General features: G+C 38.2%; 2 protein-coding genes across 2 annotated transcripts in view; one reads left to right on the plus strand and one right to left on the minus strand.

The window, feature by feature from the left end:
- The first annotated feature begins 9,469 nt into the window (after positions 1–9,469).
- pex11a (peroxisomal biogenesis factor 11 alpha) lies at positions 9,470–13,242 on the plus strand. The gene is made up of 3 exons (XM_027004598.2): positions 9,470–9,706; positions 9,831–9,946; positions 11,177–13,242. Exons 1-3 carry the CDS (start codon positions 9,651–9,653, stop codon positions 11,743–11,745), a joined length of 741 nt encoding a protein of 246 aa, XP_026860399.2. The 5' UTR covers positions 9,470–9,650; the 3' UTR covers positions 11,746–13,242.
- A 932-nt stretch (positions 13,243–14,174) lies between these two features.
- LOC113573978 (RNA polymerase II elongation factor ELL) overlaps positions 14,175–23,590 on the minus strand; it is a 31,305-nt gene continuing 21,889 nt past the window's right edge. The window contains exons 6-12 of the mRNA XM_027004586.2: positions 22,636–22,760; positions 20,333–20,450; positions 19,420–19,876; positions 17,543–17,606; positions 16,725–16,896; positions 16,534–16,578; positions 14,175–16,299 (exon numbers count right to left, since the gene is read on the minus strand). Coding sequence (XP_026860387.1) covers positions 16,189–16,299; positions 16,534–16,578; positions 16,725–16,896; positions 17,543–17,606; positions 19,420–19,876; positions 20,333–20,450; positions 22,636–22,760 — 1,092 coding nt within the window. The 3' untranslated portion in view covers positions 14,175–16,188. The remainder of the gene's footprint in view (positions 16,300–16,533; positions 16,579–16,724; positions 16,897–17,542; positions 17,607–19,419; positions 19,877–20,332; positions 20,451–22,635; positions 22,761–23,590) is intronic.

The raw sequence follows: 23,590 nt of genomic DNA on the forward strand, positions 1-23,590 counted from the left end.
TCTGAACCAGTTTTCTAGTCATAACAATTTGGCCCTTGTCAAAGTCGCTCAAATCCTTATGCTTGCTCATTTTTCCCCTCTTCCAACACATCAACTTCAAGAAATGACTGTTTATGTGCAGCCTAATATATCTCTTCCCTTGACAGGTGCCACTGTAATGAGATAATTAATATTGTTCACTTCATCTGCCAGTGACTTTAATGTTGTCACTCTTCGGCATATATACAGGGCGAGAGGAACAAGGAAAACCTGGGGACAATTACTGGGAAGACAAGATGCAGGAGATGTGCAAAAACAAAAGCATATGGCACACAAAGCACACAGAAATAAGGACAGACTAAACCAAGGCAGATTAAGGTGTACCTGGGGAATTACTATGACACAAAGCAATAAGACTGAACTTGGCAAGAAGACTAAATCTGGGTAAATAATTGTAATTGAGAAATAGTGCCTGAATGCAAACCCAGCAATAAATTGGATCTGAAATTGCCAGGATCCAGGGCATGTGGCTGCAAGTGCAGAGTTTAGCCAAGGAACAAACCAAAGTCAGAAACCAAAAGAACAGTTCAATAATAAATTATAATACAAATGTAAAAATAATTAAAAAAAAACATTAATACAGGCAATACAACAGCCAGAACATAAAATTGGGAAGAAAAAATTGAAAAGTAAAAAACAGACAGGGAAAATAGAGTAGGAATAAGCTTTTTTAAAACAGCTAACAACTACATATCAAACAAATATGACCTCGCAAAGAAGGGTTACAAAATCCATAATAGTACTGAATGCAGAATAGGTGTATCAGGATGAAGCCAGTGATTGGTAAACCAGGGAAGATAGTGTGGGAAGGTGTCCTTGGAAGGGGACATAACTGGATCCAACAAACTAAATAGAACTCAAAATAAACTGGGCTGGTGCTTTCTGCGTTCATGTTCATGTTTTTGAAGTTTAACATAAATCCAAGAATATTATGTATTCTTTTGTAGCATAGCTCTCTTCACAGAAATAACAACTAGATAGATAATTAGCTAGACAATTAGCTAAATGAATGGATAAACACAGAGTTTGAAAAAGGTTGTTTTTTAGGTTATCATTTCAACAGATTTGACAAAAAAAAAAACAGTTATGATAATATAACACAATATGTCTAGACAGAAAAAAAAGCTTTTTGAACTTCTTCGTATTGCATTGCACCATGACCAAACTGCAAGTACCAGACAATTTTATTGGAACAAATAGTTTAATCTGGTTGACAATTAAAAACATAAAAATTAAATAAAAAGTACTGAATTGCATAGCACTTTCTCTTTGCAGCTGTAAAAGTGGATATTGAATTCAGCAAGATATAATACCTCTTAATGACCTCTTCTTCCTGAACTGACCTATACCTATACAAGCTGCAAAAACCAGAACTGACAAGAAGGGTTCCTTTCCCCTAAAAGTCCACCCCAATTCAGGATGAAACAGAAGGCTACATTTAATTTAGGTCTGGTCTTGGAAGCCTCTCTGTCTTTTCAAATGGCTTCTCCCTCTTACTATACCTAGTAATTTCAGGAATTTTTATTCTTTAAATGACCTGCTACCATTAATTAAGTGCTGTCATCTTGGCATATGTGATATAAGTGTATAAGGGTATAAGTGATGGTAATGACTGTGCTGGGTCATTAAAATCAGAAATAGATTTATTAATTTTCACCATCCATTTTGAATCTTAGATCACAAACACATCCAAGCTAGAAAGCCAGCAGATCTGTCAGAAAATGTTTAATATATAAAAACATTCAGCATTCACAGTACAAATGCACTCAAAGAAATATCACATAAGTAGACATTACTTCACATTTGGCAGTTAAATGGAATGTTGAAATTGAAACATTACCATTGCTGGGAGTTTTTCTCAGAAATAATGCACATTTTTCAATTTAAATAGCACTTCTGTATAGTGTGATGATGTTATTTTTCAACAAATATAAAATGTCATTTGAAAAGTAGAAATGAGGTGAAAATTTGTTTCCCTTTACAAGTCAACAGAAGCATCCTCTACAGACAGTGGAGAAGTATTGCAATAAGTAAGAAGCAATAAGGTCAATTTTCTTCAAAATGTCCTGACAGTCTTTGAACTGGATTAAACAAATAAGTTCTCATTTTCTCACTCTGCAGTAACCATTCTTGGAAAAATGCAGGTTCCATCTGTATCTCTATTATAAGTTTCTTCTTACAAATTAAGCAGCTCCAGTGGAAGACCCTAAACAGCTGTTTAGTGCCAAGGGTGAATTTTTTTTTTTAAGGTAAGTGTTTTAGCATTGCTAAATGCCTAGCCACTGTCTAACTGATGGTCTTATCCAAAGCAACGTACAATTATGACTGAGTAAGTTGAGGGTTAAGTGCCTTGCTCAGGGGCCCTACAGTAGCAACTTGGCAGAAGTGGGTCCTGAACTGGCAGCCTTCTGATTACTAGTCAAGTACCTTAACCACTGAGCTACCACTACCCTGTTCAGGGAACAATAGTCCATCTTCCACAGTCAATTTACCACAGAATGACAGATAGGGTTGAATCACCCATTCAATGGAGAAATTATTTGACCATTCATCTTTACAATGCGTCTGAAGCTGGCCAAGTGTGGGTTCATTGTCTTGGTGTGTTTGGATCTCTCTGAGCATGTGCCATGACAGTATCAACATTAGACACTAGTTTATTAGTTTACTTCTTCCTAATGTAGACCATCCACAATGCAAGACTGAAGACAGTTGGCAGGAGTGTTAGACACTGGAACCTTTCTGCCTTCAGGCACCCAACACAAGGTCTCTGCTTATCAGCTATGACATGACGGCTTGACCGTGAGCTGGTCGCCCGAGGTCATCCGCTCCCTCTTCTTGTCTCCTTTACCCCTCCCTTTCTCTTTCTCTCTCTCCCTCTCTCTCTACACACAGGAGTGGCTCATGGCTGGCATGGGAACAGTTTGTGGCTCGTTCATGCAGAGAAAATCTAATCTTTACTAACCTTGCTTCTTTCCTTTCTATGTAGACCCTTAGAACATGCCTCACTTTTCCCCGTCATCCCCGTCATTTAGATAGCAGATATAGGACACATATGTACTCTGTGCTTTCCTCAATAAAGTGGAACTCTCTTGATTCACTACCCTGGTGTCAGTGTCTCTTGACTTCCCAGGATTGATCCGGCTACAGAGGACAGAGGGCAGAGGGTAAATTAGAGGAGATCGAACCTGAAGTACTGGTCACTTTGAACAAGTTTCTAACACTTTCAGTACATGATCTTGGCCCATCAGATACACTTCCTGAGGTAAGGCTCTTGCTAAGCTTATGCTTAAATACAGTTTTACATCTTAAACTCATGACCACCCTAGAGTTTTTTTATATCACTGTGGATACATATACTATGATAAAGTATTTCATTTAGAATTCAAGTTTGAATGACTATTTATTTTGGAATTTTTATTTCATTTAAAGAGGATTCCCTTATTAAAATGCCATCATTAATATGCAGTGAATGGACCTGGTATTTATCAAGGCTTTTCTTTTGAGTAATCACTGAAGTATTACATTTTTTTTAATTATCCTTTGTTTTCTAATTCTGAAATGAGGATAAACCTCCTTCCCCTTTTTTTCTAGACCATTTTACTTGAGAGCAACAATTACTCTACTCAAATGGCTTATGCTCAGTTCCACTCCTTGAACAGTATTACTCCTGCCTGAAACAGAACAATGTTGATGCCTCATGTGGATGCAGAAATAAGATGTGAATATAATATTGTTTTGTTAATATTGCACAATTGTCAAGGACTACAATAACTCACATCGGCAGGTTATATATGATATATGTGGATTGTAAATATAGAGGTTATTTGATCTTTTATCCCTTTAGATTTGCTACTAACTTTTTAAAGGTTTACTGCTTGGGTACTGATACCTGGTACACAGCTCTGGTTCTGAGCCTCTTATTGAAAACCAAACCAAACAAACAAACAGATGATCATAATAATGACAAATCACAATGAAGAGCCCGGCTTCCTGTCAACATAAGACACAGTCTTGAAAAAGAGGTCTCCCCAGTTCTCCAGGGTCCTGACAGATGGCATCGAGAAAGAAAACAGAAGGCATCTACTTGAAAGCACAGCGACAGTTCTGCCTCAGCCCAGCAAATGAGGAGACAATCAGTCATGAACATGTGGACTTGAGTGAGTTAATTACGCAATGTGAGTATTCAGCTGGTTCAGCAGTCACCTCTGCACTGTGAGAATTCAAATGAGGTGATCCAGATTTCACCTGTCATGCTGCCCCAGTCACAGCACAATTGAAAACCTGTAGTTCAGTTGGACTCACTGGAAGAGCAGATTTGGCTACTTCTGACAAATATGGTCAGTATTTATTAATAAGATGATGGTTCAATAAAATCTGTTCTGCAATCACAAGCATGCATTTCCCCTTTTGTGGAAGCTATCACAAAAAGCTATGAGGACCTCCAAACATGAACAGAATATAACTGTGAGACACTATATAAGATGATATTGATATGTGTAATTAATAAAACATGAAAACAGCATACCGTAATAGTCTTTGCAGATGTAGCTTGGTCATATTTATTTGCAATGACTTGTTATATGGAGTGAGCTGGTTGAGCCTCAGGCCACCACTAGAGGGAGGCAAACAGTCACCACTTAGCACTTAGTGGTAGTCTGCCTCACCTGTGCTTAGGCCTATATAGTTTTCTATAGACAGACCATGGTGGAGAGGTGCAAACAATTGGCTTGACTCTCTGTGCTTTGCAGGGGTATATAGTATTTTGTGTTTATCTTTTTGTCTTTTTTTCTCCTATTTGATTTAGTGATCTTGATTTAATGCTTAGTTTATAGAATTATTAATTTGTTGCTTCTGCAGTCTGACATTCTGGGGAGTTTGTATAATGACAGAACCAAAAAATCGACAAGAAATGATTTCGTGCTTAAAACTCACCAGGCTGTTTGTGAAGTCTGTGTTTGAGCACATGTGGAATGTTTTCTATAGCATTTGTGTCATTTGATCTGGCTGTTTCAGCATGACTCCTGTCCAAAGTAGCAGAGTTGCCAGGTAGGGCTTCAGCGTGTGTACCAGTCCGAAGCAACAGTATGGATTTTATGTGGCTCTTGACAATCTTTTTCCACATCTTTTTTTGCCCTGAAAATGTCTTCCTTCTCAAATGGAATGTCTTGACCAATGTTTTTTAGTGTTGTGTATGCAGCAGTGTTTCCCGCATCCTATTCTTTCAATGTAGACTATAAATCTACTACAGAAACAACAGTCTGCAATGTCTCCAAATTATTTTCGCAGTACATATGATATTACACTAAAAGAACTTGCACAGATGTCTCATTATCAGTGGTGTTAGAGCTACTTATGTTGCATTCTGCAACAATGCCACTGCAAACAAAAACAACTTTTTAGTTTCCTTCGAACACTTGATCTTCGAAATGTTTGCTGCACAACTGTGAAAAAGCTATTATAAACTTTCTAACAAATGCACAAACATGTCTAGATTTAGGATAGAGTGAGGAGGATGGGATACTAAAAGATTGTTTCATTGTAGAGTGTTCACAGTCCAGTCCATTCCCAGTCCAACTTGACAGTTCTGACATACAGGCTTTATAATAAACAGTGGGTAATGACTCAGCCCTGGTGGGACACTGTTTAGTAAGTCAAGAGACACAGAGATAAAAACACCAATCAATATCTGTTTTCAGGGAGCATGAGCCCCAGCATTTGCAACAATGATTATTCATGTGTGGACTATGAACCTTTGGAGAGATTCAACACTGGCACTCATGAGTCCCATAATCAGTCATGGGTGAGCTCAGTAACAACAACAACAAAAAAAGAAATTCCACAACATGCATACCTGGATATGTGCAGTAATGGAGATCCACCGAATGTTCATAGAAATGTTGATGGGTGAATGGAAGACCAAAATGTTGATATGTTATTCTGAGCTAGAGACCCGATCCGAACAGAAAGCATCACAGTCATCTTTCATGGTGAACTGTCTCCTTTGCTGTTCCGTTTAGCACTGATGCCACTATCAAGCACACTAAATAGTCAAGGTGTCCTAGTATACTTGCTTGTCTCCCCTCTGTGTCACCAGACCCCTGCAACTCCAGAATGTGTCTGCAAAACTTGTTTTTCACTTCTCTCAAGTTCTCCCATGTGACTCCATGTGACTGGCTCCCTGAAGCTGCTCAAATCAGATTTAAAACACCAATGCTTTCTACAATGCCCAAACTGGACCAGTTCCCATGTACTCAAAAACACTTACCAAGAACTTAGTCACAGCAATCAACACCATAGTTTCAGCACTGACAGTTGGTCAAGAATGGACTTAGTGAGAATGGATCACAAGATGAGAAATCTTCTAACCATTGAAGGCACCCACTAACCAAAGGCTGATATCAAAAGATTACATAGGAGACAAGCACATCTGATTTTTGACCTTTGGGATTTGTGTCCATTAAAATACAGGTACTTTCATAAAAATGGTGCTTTCATAGTATCAGTCCTTTAAGGTTAGCCCTTCAAGGTTATCTTACAGTAAGACTGTCTGTAATATGGTGGAATATGAATGACATGAAACAGATTAAGTTAATATGGCGAGTAACAAGTGTATTACAAAGTGTCGGAATAAACATGCAAACATACAGGAGATGGGTGTAACAATGTCAGGAGGGATCAAGGCCAAAAGAAACAAACAAAACATGCAAGAAAATAACAAGATATCTATCTCTACTCCACAAAAAGAAAACACACACAGCCTACATTCACTCCCTATCACCAAAAACACACATACATATACATACATACATATATACACACACACACACACACACACACACATATACATACATACATATTATGTATATATCTCCATGCCTATAAAGATATTTTCAACAGACTCGAAATGCATGCATGCACACCCCCCCATATATATATATATATATATATATATATATATATATATATATATATATATATATATATATATATATATATATATATATATATATATATATATATGAATGAGAGAGAGAGAGAGAGAGAGAGAGAGAGAGAGAGAGAGAGAGAGAGAGAGAGAGAGAGAGAGAGAAAGAGAGTTAACAGAGAAACAGAACATTTTGGACAAAGGTCCTTCATCAGCTGTGCAAGCAAAGTGCTTCATTGCAAAATTCTTCTGCACTGCAACACTCATTTTCAACTATTCAATATTTTCAGCTAGTCAATGTGGCATCTGTGAAGGCCATGCCAAGCACTTTGCTTACACAGCTGATGAAGGACTTCTGTCCAAAATGCTTTGTTCTTTGGAAACTCTGGGTACTTTACTACATTTTTGAATATCTCTATATCTCTTAACATGATACACTGCAGTTACTCACCTGAAATCTTCTTCAGATATATATCCACCACGTACACTATTTTATAAGCTTGTAAGTCTAATAAAACAGAGATTAAATACAAACCTGACAGATTTCTAGATGTGAAGTACCAGAGAGTGTGTGGAAATTTTTATTAAATTGAATCTCATATTATTTGTAAAGAAGAGCTGAATTGAGAGGGATATGATTATCTGGTCATATAGGCTCTGAAGGCCATCATCACTGGTCCTGTAAGCAATCTAATTAATAAACTTGTTAAAAGTGGTTATTTATATGTGCCTTATGTCCTCTTTTTTGAAAACCAAAATATGGTCCACCCTAGTGTTTTCAAAGCCATTTTATGGTTGTTTACTCAATAGCCCACAAAAGGAGGCTGAACAATTAACTAATATTACACCAAAGCTAGGGATGAGGACAAAGTTCAGGTGAGGCTAGATACAGAAGTTTTCTTTCAATCTAATTTTGAGAACCTCATCATAACAGGCCTTGTTGCCCTCTATAGATTCAGTAGTGTAACTGCATAGTGACAATACATTGTTATGGAAAATTACTTTGCAGACAGATTCTAAATACAAATCATTAATTATTACGCTTGGGTGGTGACAGCTCAGTTGCCCTCATTGAAAACATTATATTTATTAACTTTTCACTCTTATTTCAATGAGTATTCCCCATCAAAAAGCACTTTCTTTTTGCTAGACCATTAAAATATTCTCTTCGTAGCTATATTTATGATCAATTGATTAAGAGTTTTAGTTTTAACTGATGATTTTAGCTGTTAACATAATTTCCTGGCCAATGGATGTTCACTTAAATAAGAACTCAACTATTACGCAGAACTACATAAATCTTTATCATAATGTGCCAAAAATATTTGTTTCATTAATTGTACAAGTAATAAAGATTATGCGGTTTTAGCATTGTGATTTTAATCATTGTTTTCACAATAATGAGTCTGTAACAACAAGATGCATATACAACCATTTTAGTAATGTAGCCTAATGTATTCTTTTTGCATTTGTTTTAAAAAATAAATTAATCATTGCAAAGGTTCTTTGTTTAATTATTAACAAAGTCCGTCATTTAACACCTGTTGCAGTGTACAAGTATCCTTAAGTGCTAATGTCTACTGCTGTATTTTTATGCAACGTTCATAAAAATTGCCTCAGATTTGTGCATGTACACACTGTATAATGATATCATATATTATCAATAATTGTTGGTGTTGACAGTGGTTACTGTTTTTTGCCAATGGCATGCTGTGATATTGAAAATATTATTTTACTGCCACACATTCTACGGTGAGACAGGTCAGAACGTACTTTAGTATATACGTTATTTACATTAAATTGGAAGCGTATAAATTGTGCTTTATAAACTACTGTTACTTTTTTTTTTTTTTTTTGGCCACAGAGGGTCTCTGACTTAACTGGGCAAGTATAACAGGGGATAATGTCATATTTAACACCATCATAATGCCTTCACAGACACTGTCTCTATTTGTAAGGCTAATAATTACTTTATAAAAAGGGGCCGGGGAATCAGTTAGCGGAGCAAAAATTACAGGAAGTAAATTCGATCTTGTCCGTCCGTTTTAAATAACCGTACTAAAACCAAATACGTAAAGCTTTGTAATAATAATAATAATAATAATAATAATAATAATAATAATAATAATAAACGTTAACTGTCAAATAAGTTATTCAAAAATTTTCGGCTATTTATTTGGTCGGTTGTTCTGGCAAACACTAATCAAAAGCATGATCAGTGCTTAACATTCGGTGACAATTATATAGCCGACTATATACAGAAAATAAAAATACGCACGCTCAGGAGGTTTACCTAACTAAACTAAGCTAATAATAGCTAACTAGTCTGTGTGCTCTGATCTCCGATTGTGGTACCTGAACAATCATGTTTAAAATATTCACGACTTCACACACATGAACGTAACTACTGTCTACCTTTTAATGGCTATTTGTGATGGGACACTTGAGTTTGGTTCCCCTCGTGTTCTCCGTATGTTGCACATTCGCCTATTTAAACTTCGAAAGGAAAGACATGGGCCTCGCTGGTGGAAACACTGTTTTAACTTTTAACACTGGATACTAATACACTAAATTTATTAGTTGCTTTTGTAACCACGTACACATGACAACGGAGCAGACACCTTAGGTAACTTTAACCGCCTTGGGTGAATTTGTATGTTAGATAACCACTAGGAGTTCTGCTATAATGGAGTCATTCATCCTGCTCACCAACCAAAGCCAAGGAAGGGATCGTATTTTCAGGTGAATGCTTTTAACTACTCCGAAATGTACCTTTTCCGTAGAAGTGTTTTAGAAAGCACACGAATTTCGCTGTCACACGAAGGAGCAAGTCATGTACACTATATCTTTTTTACTTTGAATTTAGAGCAACCCAATATGCATGCACTTTGGCCAAGTACATGCTACGAAAAGATCCGACAAAGACACAAATGTTGGTGAAGTTGCAGAGTTTGGAGTCGACCATGAGCTCAGGACGGAAGCGTAAGTGTCCCGACTCTTTCACTACATAGCTGAGTGAAGCTGATTTTAAAAAGCGAGAGGAAAATATCTGAATTTCGGAATTGGTATTAAATAGCCTAATATGGTTGTTAATGTCAATGTTATACTATTTGTGAAAAAATACTTATTTATTATACAGTCAAACGTATCGGATTCGTGGCAAAACAAGCTAAATTACTTAACGAGAATATAACATTTTACAAAGTTAACTCCTTTTATCCTGTGTGTGAACACTAGAAATGTATCAGTGTGCGGAACACTAATTCTGAAATATGGACAGGATGTAAATTGTCTCGTTTTAGTGTCTTGTCAAAATGTGTATTTTATGCGTAAGCATTCAGTAGATTGTACAATTTAAGAACTAAAGATTACACCATGTTCACTGTCGCTAACTTCGACAGCTTTGTAATGGTCGAAGTTTCGCTTCCATCTAAAACAGTCACAATACCATCCATCCCGTCCGTGTGTGGGATTTCTAGGATTCGGTAGAGCAGAAGAGGAGGAAATGCCCCATCTAAATCTCCGGTCTGTGCACCTATGTACGACAGTTGCGCCGACTTTGGACTTACGTTGTCACGTTTACTTATCTGGCCAACGTCATCACGTCAAATCGGGCTGAAGCGCTAGGTCACTTCAGGCTTTTTCGAGCCAACGTGTCGCTGCCTGCGTCGGTTAGGGTTGTAGTGGTGGTGGTGGTTGTTGTTTTTGCCACGGCGCCACCGGAGGGTCATTGTCGTGAGAACGAGGCGCTGCAGTTGCTCTCAACGGGGTGCGCGATCAGAGAGACTCCGAACAGAACAGAACGCATTGGCTAAAATATCCACGGAAAAAAACATGTATCCATAGAGCACATAAGCTATTAAACTATTTAATGAGCGTGGATATTATGCTCACATGCGAAATTTTAGATTCTGCAAAAGAAGTGTTACATTTATATGAATCCGGCATGCTCACATAGGTGTGGCAGGTAAAGTTGTTCTCTCTGAGCATCTCCTCCACCGACTGCAGTCAGCTACTCTCTGACCACCAAGCCTTTCAGCTTGGCTCGTTAAACACTTAACATTGAATGTCCCAATTATTGGAAATGATGATTAATTAAAAATATTTAATTAACCAATTATAACTTAATGAGCATGTTAATGACTAAGCTATTCAAATATGCTGTTAGGCAAGAAAAGGCATCATAAAAGCTAACTTTGTTGTTCTCTTCAGTTTTTAGGCTTGGAAATACTGTGAATTCAATCGATGCAGCCAAGGGAACCCTTTACCTCACTGACCCTGTGTTGCGTCTTTGTCTCACCCTGGCTAATCTCAGCCGTGCCCTCTATTTCATTTGTGATAATGTTCTCTGGGCCAGAAATGTCGGCCTTATCCATGACATCGGTAAGGACCGTTGGAGCATGAATGCAATGCGATATTACTTTTTTTCATTGGTGATGAATCTTGCCAGAGATGCTTATGTGATTGCCCAGCTCATGGTGAAGAAGTCTCAGGAAAAGCAATATCAGCAGAAAGCCAACCAGCACCTCAGTGACAGTCCAGATGTGGCTAGTGTCATTATTCCTCCGCTTGATGCATTTCTATTGCTACTCATTGAGAGTCTCAGAAGTCACCCTGCTTTGGCTCTTGACACAATCAAAAACTTGTGTGATATTTTTCTTCCTCTAGACAAGCTGGGAATTTATCAAACAAATGCAGGGCTTGTGGGAATCTGTGGGCTTGTCTCCTCTTTTGTAGGAATCCTGTCAGTCCTGAAGCCCAATCTGAAAATAAAGCCATAATGTGAGGAGAGGAAGGAAAAAGCTTGGTCTCAATCAGGATGTTTTCTTAAAGATAGATTATATAGAAATTGCTTGTCAACCCATTCAATTAAAACAAATTACGTAGGCATATCATGATGAATGTCCTACATGATTAATGACCTTAAGCTTGATCGGTACACACAGTTAAATAGCTACAGGGCCTGTGTTATATGAATGAAAAAGATCAGAGGCTTGCCAACTTTATATAGACTTTATAACTAACACTAAGAAAAAAAAAAATAATGCTTTATTTATTTATTTATTGACAATCATTAAATCTAGTTCTAGGCTATTTGAAATAGAAGTCTTCAATATAATTAAGTTCCAGATGTATTCAGACTGACCTTAAATTGTCAAATTTATGTGCATTTAGATTAAAGCACATAAAGCACATAGTGTCTATAAATCCTGCCATCTTGATTTTTATTGTGGAACAATGAATGTTTACTGTGATGCTAATTAGCTAGTCAGCTATGAGGGAAGGGAGCACATTGTGCCTTATTGTCTCTGTGCAGTTATTCAGTTCACGAGAAAGAACAAATTGCCTTATATTTGAAGTACTCTGATGCCCAGATGGTGTCTTTCAGGTTATCACTTAGAAATTGAAATTAGAATCACGGGGCCAGGGTGCTCTGGTCCCCTAAATACTGCTCTACAGGGTTTAGCTCCTGTACATCAGAGGCTTGTACTGAGATGCCCATCAAGGCTTTGATTAACTGGAGAAGGTAGGATGGATTAGGGTTGGAGGTAAACTCTGCAGGACTGGAGTTGGACATGCCTCGTATCTGGAAAATAAATATTTTAAAATGGAAAAATACACTTAATGCTGCACAGCTTATACTAAGAGAGACAAAGTAACAATTTTGGTAGGCAACTGCAGTCAGTGTCTATGCATGTTGTGTTTATTTTCAAATAGAGACAGCTTCACCTATCATTTTTTAAGTATACTTTAGTAGACTTGACATGTTGCAGGATGACTAAAGCTGAATGAAAGCTATATTCTTGATAGCGGTTATATTCTATGCACTGCCTTTCAAAGCCTACCTTAGAAGAAAAATGTACCTTTCATCATTGCACCTGTGTTGTTAATCTGTTCAAGAGAACAAGATATTTAATATAATCATGGAACAGTTAGTCACTGTCAGCATTCTCATTATATCCAGATGCACACTTTGCATACTCATTTAATTACTGTGCTTAGAATTTGCCGTCCTTTAGCTGAGGCACATTGGTAAATACCATCCTTTTCCCCAAGATGTTTACAGCAAAACCATTCAATTCAGATAGTAAGGTTTTTTTTACGTGAAAATCTGCTGTTAACATTACTTAATTAGAAAGGCTGCTTAATTTCATGTCTATGCAGATTGTCCTAAACAAAATGCAGTTTTAATAAAGACTGTTGTATGCAGCATTTGTACATTTCATTATTTCAAAGATACGAAGAGTACAGTGAGTGACATGGCTATTCTATGATATGAACCATTTGCTATAATAAAAAAAGTCAGTGCTAGATTTGCAAATAAGGCAACAGGCTAATTTCACTGGGCACCAAATTTTAGTTTGAAGTAACAAAAGTTAAAGTATGTTGGACCTATACACAATGACATGATTATTCTGGAACAGCAAACAAACAAAAAACCATGGCTGATGGAGAAATTATGAAAACATATTTGGATTCACCATGCAAAAATGCATAATAAACAGGCATTTATTAATTTATTTTTGCAGGAGGCAAAAATCAATGTTCACCAGTGCTTTCAGTCAGCTAATCTGGGACGAGCTCTTTTATGCTTAAATAAGTTTCATACCCAAGCTTATTCTAAAAGAATTTCTATTTGCAATTCAATGCAAGAGTAGACAATCCATGTCCAGGAAACTTGCCTTTAAAGTAGTAGTAGCAGTAGTATTGGACATTGCAAATGAGGTAGATGTACCACATTTGTACAGGATCTGAGTGGACACCGCTGGCATAAGGAAACCTTCCTACACAGAGAAAGCATACCTCAGGTTAATGTGATACAACCTTGTTTGGATAATGAGACTCTGAAGCTTCTTAAAAAAAAAAAAAAAAAAAAAAAAGTCAGTGTTGCTGAGTGTGGCCAAGTGCAGATTTGACAATTTTTTGTTTCTTTTCTAAACTCACTGTAGCCTGTGCAAATCTGATCCTTGACTAAAAGCTTAGATGTTCTTTCCGTGGCAGGAACATACCATTGCCATTGTTGGTATGCTTGCTGAATTGATTCACTACATGGAGTGTTTCAAGTTAATGCGGTCCAGTTTATTTAAGGCATCTACTGTACATCAATACATAAAGTAGCCCCATGAAAAAAAATTGTTACAATTAAAAAGAAATAGATTGTGTGTGTGTGTGTGTGTGTGTGTGTGTGTGTGTGTGTGTGTGTGTGTGTGTGTGTGTGTGTGTGTGTGTGAGAGAGAGTGAGAGAGAGAGAGAGAGACAGAGACACACACACACACACCCCTATGCTATTTTGGCAATTCTATCAATTTTCACGCATATAGCAAATTTAGACAGATGTAAAAAGAACTAACACTGCAGGGACATAAATACCAACTTAGAAGTCTCCAGGAGAGAAATGTCAAAGCACAAAACAAACACAAAAATACTTCCAAAAATGCATGTGAGGCAAGTGGGTAAAATTAGGAGATTTCTGATTGTGACAAGGATGCATACAAATTGGGAATACAAAAACAATGCATCTGCACACAAGACCATATGTAGCATTTTGCTTGGTTTAAGAATCATTTTTGTTTTAAAAGAAGAACCTAATTAAAGAGAGGTAAAGTAGATTTAAATGCAAGATTTCTACCAGTTGTCACACTTGAGAATAAAACATTATATGGGTGGTAAAACAATGTTAATTAAACAGTCGTCTCATGCAAGATAGATATAACCAGCACTAATCCTGAAAAGAAACCCATCCTGGGATCAGAAATAAATTCTGCAGCAAATGGTAGCTCTTGGAGATACCTGGTTTAAGAGATGAAGGTATATTCTGATCAGTACTGTAGCAATCAAAAAAATGATCATAAACCCAATTTTTTACAAGCAAAAGGGTTAACACCTTCAAAAGAAAATCATGGCGAACAGATGGCCTATTTGTACTGTTAAATATCTGGCCTTTAAGAGAATTGATGTGCCTTTCTCATAAATCCAGAAACAATTTCCACAAACAACAAAAGGATATTGGCTCAATGAAAGAGGTGAACAAAAATTGATAAAGAAAACAAAAATATTCCAAAAAACATGAAACTTAATGTGCTTTAAAACATGATTGTGTATGCTGTGAATGAGTTATAATAATAATAATATTATTATTATTATTATTATTATTATTATTATTATTATTATTATTATTATTATTATGTGCTAAGGACACTGCTGTAGTGGTTTGTGCAACTGATCCTGGACAGAGAATTAATGGGATTATCACTGCTGTATACTTTTAGGCCAGTCTTTCCAACACAGATTGGGTCTAGGGCTGGACCATCTGAAATAGAAAAATCCCAGATAAATTCTCTACTGTTTTTGGCCCCACACTAGTTTGAATCTGGGTTCAGAAATCTGGCCCCCAAGAATGAGATAAAAAAAAAAAAAAAAATCGAAATTAAACTTGCAGGCATTTATAATCAATCTTCATTACTCCAGTCTGATCCTCTTTTTCCTTTACCTTTAGCTAACTTATGTCTGAAATGGATCCTGGATCATGTTAGAGCAGTGATGCAGTCTAAATCAGAAACCAGCCATCATCTACAGAAATGATCCACCCAGAAAGTGCATCCTAATATTCTACAGAGCTCAGCTTGGTTGCTCCAGGTTCTTGTATATTTCAGGTTTCCCTTATTTTATCCAGTGATTTAAAATCCTCTGTTTTAGAATCATGATCTTACAAGTTTACAAATGTACATTCAGTAAAATAGCAAAATAGAACATGTGCTTAGTATCCCAATGAAGCACAGACACACAACAAACAGGATAGGGATTATCCTTTCTTATTGTTCACTTATGATGATTGTACTATGAACCCATTTAAGACAAGGGTGGGGTAGGGTGTGAGCCAATGCATAAAATAAAGTTTGGTTTGTTATGTCTCACCATTTTCTACCCTCACATTTGCACAAAAGCAACACTTTCTTACAACAATGAACAAATGGAAACAAACAAACAAAACAAGCAAAAAGGCTTTGATTCACGAGTTGGAGGTCTTCACCTACATGTGAAGGTTTGGGCTCGATCCCCAAACACGACATCTTTGCCACCATTTGTGCAGAGGAGAAGGTGAAAAATGCTTCTTCAGGTTCTTCTGGGAAGAACCAGATTTGCTCCTTTTTCGTCTCCACTGAGGAGTCTTTTGGTCCATATGGAATTCAGACAAGGAAGGAGGAGGAATCAGGGAGGGAGCACTAAGAAGGGGTTTGAATGCGGTCATAGTCCAAAATCAAGCCTTTGATGTGAGACAGTTTCCGATGGAGATATTCGCAACGCTTCTTCTCTTCCCGGTAGCCAGGGAACTTCTGCCAGGGAAGAGACAAAGAAAGAGGGTCTTCAACAGTCCTCAGAAAGCGAAAAAACCTGAATCTCAATTGAATCTCAGTCCAACATGGAGGGAATCCTATAGATATCTTCCTCTCGATTGAAGAAGTTGGCTCGGCAGTAAAACAAAGCTTTTTGAAACATTTTTTAAAAAGATTAAATCACTAGCTTTGACAAAAATAAAGCACTACAATGATGTGCTTCACATTTCTCACCTTCTTATATTTTCTATACTTCTCCAATATTTGATCCTCCATTACCTGAAAGGTTGACAAACATTTAACAATCTTACTAATGTACACTCAGCAGAGTATCTTGCATTGTTCAATTCAAATCAACAATATTTATTTGTTCATATAACTCTAACGTACTGAATTTGTGTACTATGTGGTGCACACTTCCCTACCTTGTACTCTTGAGTCCCAGGGGACAGTGTCTTTATCTTGGACCCCAACTGGACAAATATTTCAGTGACTTTCCCGATTCGTTCATGGAGGTCCCTGTATTCATCATATTCAGCACAGAAATCCTCCTTATACTGCTGGCGCTGTTCCAAGTCAGTTATAGTGTTGTATTTTCTGAACAGAAACAAACAACCATCATACATATATGCATAAACTGATGATGTACATGTAACGTGAAGGCTGGCCATCTAATAATGGAGCATGATGCTTTTTTCACCATGTCACCAACAGGTGGCATAGTAGTCCAAATTTGGAGCATTCCTAAATGTTTCCTCAAGTGTGTTACATACTCTAAGGTTTTTCTACTGGAGTGCTGAGGTATTTTTTACTTTATTTTGTTTCCGAGTTATGCAAGGTCAGGTCACATGATGAGGTACAAATAGAAAATTATAGCTTTGTAGTTTTGTGCCATTTTCTGTCTCTCTCATTTCTGCAGTTGAATCTGATGGGAACTAGGACTGTTCTGCCTCAGGGTCTAGAGAGCTCTACCATCTTTTGCTAGTTCATATGGTTTGAAACTAATTGGGCCAGTCATTGTCACCCAAGAGCGAGGCTCAGCTACCACCTGCAAATACCGCATTACTCAAGTACACAGATGTTCCTGGAGAACCAAATGAAGGCATTCTTCGCTGTTTGCTGTACTACAGTGCACAATTAGGCTTTGATTTTTTTCACAACGCACATCAACCAGAGGCAATCTCTGAACACTCAAACTGTTCCAAGAGCACCAAGCTGCACACGGCAATTAGTTTTGACTCACAATAAATAGTCTGGCAGTTCCTCCGGCGAGGCATGGGTGACAGGTGTGTTTGGGCCCTCATGGTCTATATACACACACACACACACACACACACACACACACACACACACACACACACACACACACACACACACACACACACACACACACACACACACACACACACCCCATGAGAGAGAGCATAAATGGTAAATGTAATCTAGCAGTGCAAACGTGATCAAACACACGTGCTGCTAGGCACGGCAGTGTCATTTATCAGGCACGTTTCTGATAAGGGAAGGGCTGCTGACAAATGTCCCAGATTGGCTGGGTGTATGTAAGCAAGCAGTGTGAGCCCTGGCCTGCCTGCTGGGTCTCTGGGTTGTGGGTCAGCCAGCTGTTACTGAGTCAATCATCAACCCAGCAGACAGAGTAGGCCAGAGGCTGGTAGCCACCTCACATGCACTAATACATGGCAACAGTTCCCATTGGCAATGCTACAACATTTCCCTTAATCAGAGATATGCTCTGACTTGTGCTTTTACATCTCTTAATGAGGCAGTTATGTCCTATTAATATGACAATTTACACACCCAAAGTTGTATCTAAGAAAATTATACCTGGTTTGGTTGACTGACAAGGGCAAGTAGCAAGTTATAGACTATGTAATACACTATTACTAGAGAGTCATTTGGTGTTAGTATGGGTCATAATTCATCTCCACAAGTACATCTATCTATCTCTATCTCTCATACACACACACATACATACATACATACATATATATACACACACACACAATTATATATATATATATATATATATATATATATATATATATATATATATATATGACACAATATATATGACACAATATATATATTACATTAATTCTATACATAAAATATCGGCCCAATCCCATTTCACCCCTTGTCCCTACCACTTAGCTCTATCGCTCTGTTTTGTGTGTTTACATATAGGAGTCACCTGTCCCGATTCTAGTTGTGACATGCTTCAAATTGAGTGTTTTATGAGACATTTCTCAGAATGCCTTGCGAATCATGGTAAAATTGATGCAAGTGACCAAAGACCCACAAACTAAGCATTTTCTCTGTTAATGAATTGCAATAGCCACTGTATTGTATTTCATTGTAACGTTAAATACAACCATTTTCTTCTTAACAAATATAAAAAAAATCTATTAGTAGTGGTGAGCTAACATTAGGTACATCTGATTTGTGCATAAGAATCCTGCATATTTTCATATATGCCTTTAAGGGGCGAATGTAACACCCAAATGTTAACTAAAAGTCCTGCAGAGAGGCTGCTGTACTTTAGCGCTCCTCTAATATCAATGCAGACTAGCAGGGTTGCCTAGAGAGCATCACAAGTAGCCTGGTAATGAAGCAGGGTTTTTCTTTTATTTGATGACCAATTGATGCTTGAAACTGCAAAAGGATGCCTATAGCCCATGCAAGAGACATCACCACAGCTAAGGACAGCATATTGGAAATATTTGACATGTCCAGCAAAAACTGATCAAGGCTGTTCACATAAAAGCCATCAAGGACTACTGATGACGTATCGGTTCTTGAAGGGTTCTCCCATTTCATAGAGAAGATTTCAGCCACTACTCCCTGTAACTTAATTCCAAGGGACAAATGTTTTTTTTAAAAAAAGAAAGAAAAAAAATGGAATTGGGCCATTAAATCTAATGTCCCCCGAGTACACAACCATTAATATGCCAAAAACGCTAGCACTGCTAAATGAAATGTATGAGGGGACAGTTAGCATTAAATACTTGACACTAGCCTTTATTTACTGTTGGCCAGAGTTTTCTGTCAAGAAAGTGCACACAAACAGAAAGAATACAGTACAGCATGAGACAGTAAACCCACGATTAAGCTTTTCCTGGTTATGCTTGAGGTCCGGGCTTGTCTCCACCCAATCAGGTTTTAATCGTTCTCGCTCCTTCTCCTTGTGCTTCTTGGGCTTCTTCTTTTTGTGCTGGCCATTGGCTAGCTGCTGATCAGTGCAGAGAGGGAACTCGGTCCGTGGGGGGTTGGGGCTGGCTGACACTGTTGGTTCAGGGTCTGGCCGTTCTGACTTATGGACACCATTAGCCTCACTAAGTTTGTGCCGCTGGTAAAGGCCGTTGAGGGTTTCTTGAACACTGTTGCTGGTCCTCTCGAGCTCTGTTTTTTTCTGTAAACTGGAGCTTCCAGGGGCAGATGAACTCCGACCCATGGAGGAGCCGAGATGGCTACTAGACGTTTGTAAAAGTGAGTTCTGGTCTAGCAACCTCTGTTTCTTCAGAGTCTGACTTTCTGTGTGGTCTGAAGGCACTGGACGTTTCTGGGAGCATGAATAGAGGGGCAAGAAACAATTTAACAAAACATCATTCTCACACACACACACACACACACACACACACACACCAAAATTTGAAATGCATTGCTAAAACTGCAGTCCAGATGTCTGACTGGCTCCTGAGGAAGAGTAGCGACTAAAGTACCAGCAGTTACTCAATCATTAAAAAGCAGATGGTGCCACCCAACTTAACACAGGGTAAAGTTACAAAAGGCAAATAAATCCCCCAACAAAAAACTTCATTCCTCACATCATTGGTCAGAATCAGTTCATAAATCCCAATTAGCTTTAACACTTGCTAACACTGGAATAGTGCCAGAAAAAGTAACATCATATAGAATAGTTAAAAAAAAAGCAACATCACTGAAAAACTCTGATTGAAAACTAAGATAAGAGGGGGAAAAAGCAGTTGTTGTTTTTTTTTTTTAGGTGCACACTCACCACAGAGAGATTCTTGACAGGGCTGAGCTGGGATGGTGAATCCCCTGTGGTTTTGTGGAATGAATGGTTGGACTGGAAGGTTTTTAGCTGACTACTGCTGCTAAGAGGCTGAAGCTTTCTGCAGGACAAACACATGCAAGGTGTTACTCCACACAAGCTGGTCAGTCCACATTTGCAGGGTCAGCCGTTATAATTGGGCTTGTGAGGTTATGCCCCCGTCTTTCAACTAATAGGCTCACCATGACATTAGAATAATCTGTCATGTTTTTGATGTCCACAGTCTTATTTACTGTTAAGAAATGGCTTGAAACAGATTGTTTTGGACTTCTGTGGACCTAAGAACATTAGCACCTGCTAAATATCATAAGACAAATATGAATTCACACAGCCTATCTGGCAAATGTTTTGATGTGTTGCATACAGTGACATGCCCACTTGATTACATATCACACAACACACTGACTATAAAAATGTAGCAGTTAAAGAAAATGCATTGAAAACTGCGAGAACCTTCGTAACACATAGCCGTTGTTTATAGTAATTTTTCCTGTTTCCTAGTCTGTTTTGTGGAAGATCTACTATTAGCTAGTTAGCTTCCATCTCTTAATGAAAGCCTACATGTTTATATTTTGATTGTCTTTTTTATTGTCTTTGATTGGGTTTTGTTTAGTTGATGGTAAAAAAAAAAAAAAACTTGGCAAAATCTCTGCCACACATTAATGAAAGTTTAATGACAATGTTTTAACAAATGCATCAAACTTGATGTAAACATTCCACTGTTAATCTTTTTTTATTTTTTTTTTTAAATCACATCCATTTTACTTTGTGAATAGGTCTTAATAGTACATCTTCCTCCTACAGGACTTGTCCATTTTTTTTTTTCCTAAATTCATATAGTCTAGAAAATATAAAATGTTGAAATGATATGGAACAAGTGGCTGACAATCCTCATAATGGATTCATTAATACATCTTAACTGGAGAATAAGACAGAAAAGTATAAATTAACAGCTCCTATAACAGAATCCCCCCTGCCACTGTAAAGTTGTCTGAACAAGGAAGCTACAGTAAGTATTTCCAGAATGCTATAAAAAGGCCAAGCTGTGCATTCAGGGAACCAAAACTAAAAAAAAACTGAACAGGAAGAAAGTTTGGCATTATAGTTATGAGGAAGACCAAGGTCTACAATGTCCCAGCATGGCATATAAGTGTTTAGGGCTGTACCATTCTCACACGTTCATGACACACTCTCATACTCACTCATGCCCACACCCTGGTCAGAATGTCAGGGCTTGTTTGGCCCTTCCTTTCTACACTAGGTCTAGCTGTTGGTCATGTGTTTGTGGGTAACTGATAAGATCTGCAGTGGAGCAGGCACTAGCCTCACTGCTGCCCAGCAGAGAGAACAATAGTGCGAGACACATTCTCTCCCCTCAAATGCTCTCCTCTGGCAATCTACTTCCTACAGCTCTTTCCTTCGATAGAGCCACATATCTCACTGAGGGATCACACCTCCCCAGAGGCCTGTTGTGGAACCTATTTAGTGTGATATGAAGTCTACAGAACTGAACTGCACCAAGACTAGTCATTAAGGCAGGGGGTGGACTGCCTTAAAACAACAGTGGATGAAAGTTATTTCAAACGAGGACACATTGTGTAACCCTTTCTCCAAGACTTTTAATAATCCCTTGTATATTGCAGGAGCTAAGAGCAATGCTAGGAGACCCACGCCTCCCTGTTGGACTGGCTCCTGAGAAACAGTACACAGATGTGAGGAAGGCGAATGGCCAAGCACACCAGCGGTCAGGAGAAGTGTGGCAAGCCTCCCAAACAACGACTTTTCCAAATTCTATTTTTTGGCAGGATGGGGAATTTCTGGCTGTCAATGCCAACTGCTTCCCCCTCGCTCCAGTTCTATGGTGGAACTCTCATTTCAGAAAGCCTTATTGTGATTCTATTGGACAACACAGTGTGGCAAACCGCATCGCCGCTCACTCTAATTATTTAGGCTTATTAACCAGATCACCAATCTAGGGATGTGAATTTAACAGGGCTCCTAAATGCACCAGCAGGGGGGCTTCAAGGGCCAAGTTACAAAGGCCAGTGGTGGAACTGACAGGGCCATTGCAAAACATCAGCTGTGATTCCATTAGAAAATCAAACAGATATGCCTTCAGGGCTCATAGGTGCTTTTATACAAAGCTGTGTTTATTTACAACGGAGTGAAAAGACTTGCTGGGAATGCAAATTCATAGTAAATGTTCGGTGGTGGTATTATAATAATGAAGTTAAGGGTCTGCCCACCTGGCTAGAAGCCTGTGGATAAGCTGTCTCTCTTCCTCCACATAGCCAGGCCAGTCCCTCTGAATGTTCCTGTAGAAATCATCTTTCAGAGTAAAGCTGTGGTCTTTGGGGTTTAGTTTTGCCACCTGGAAGAGGAAGAGAACATTCCAGTTATGATTTATTTGTGATGGCAGGCAGAGCCTGCTCAGAAGAACTCATGAAACACTGAGATGTTTCAGGATTGTGTCTGGCTGAATAAGAGGAGGGAAAGTATTGCGTAAAGTGAATCAAAACTGTACATTCAAACAGTACCAAGGTACCTTCTTACAATATATTGTTTTAAAAAACTTAAGTTTTAAGACATTGCAAAGATAATGTATTCAAATTCTATTTAGAAAGCATGCATGTTTAGTCAGTTTTTCAAAAAACACATAAGGAAAGTCATGAGGATCTTAAACATACAGAATGTATCAAAGGACTTGTAGAATTACAGGATAGAAAACTCTAGGGTGACCCAGAAACAGCAATTCTATTCTCTAATGCTACATACACATCCAGTCCAGAGCTAGCCTAGCCTTCCCTCTGTCCAAACACAACCCTCTCCTCCAAATAGAATTAAAGCAGCTGTCTAATTGCTGCCGCCAGCGCTGCAGTCTCCCTCTGATGACTACACTGGGGCTTGGAAATTTAAACGCCACAGGAAACGTGCAGCAAATAAACCTAGCGAGGAAGTCGGCTGAGCTCCATTACGCTCAGCCTGTAAAGACGCCCATTATTACGAGGCGTACAGAGGAGCAGCAGACTGTGGCCCATATTGTCTCAGAGTAAGAGTGCTGACTTGAGATCAGCCAAGCCCATTTGGATGTGTAAGATGAAGCTGTGATCCTACTTCGGCGGTATGGGTGTTAAAACCATAGCACTTGTCCCAATGCCATGTAATGACTTTGCTCTGTGTCTCCATGTCCAAAATTAAGTT

This window comes from Electrophorus electricus, chromosome 4 (genome assembly GCF_013358815.1).
Source record: "Electrophorus electricus isolate fEleEle1 chromosome 4, fEleEle1.pri, whole genome shotgun sequence".
NCBI lineage: Eukaryota > Metazoa > Chordata > Actinopteri > Gymnotiformes > Gymnotidae > Electrophorus > Electrophorus electricus.

What these genes read in the sequence shown, in the direction of transcription:
- pex11a (XM_027004598.2), top strand. Translation starts at nt 9,651, where the DNA reads ATGGAGTCATTCATCCTGCTCACCAACCAAAGCCAAGGAAGGGATCGT. An exon ending in GGAAGGGATCGTATTTTCAG is followed by an intron (nt 9,707 to 9,830) that starts GTGAATGCTTTT and finishes CTTTGAATTTAG; the next exon opens with AGCAACCCAATATGCATGCA. An exon ending in CATGAGCTCAGGACGGAAGC is followed by an intron (nt 9,947 to 11,176) that starts GTAAGTGTCCCG and finishes TGTTCTCTTCAG; the next exon opens with TTTTTAGGCTTGGAAATACT.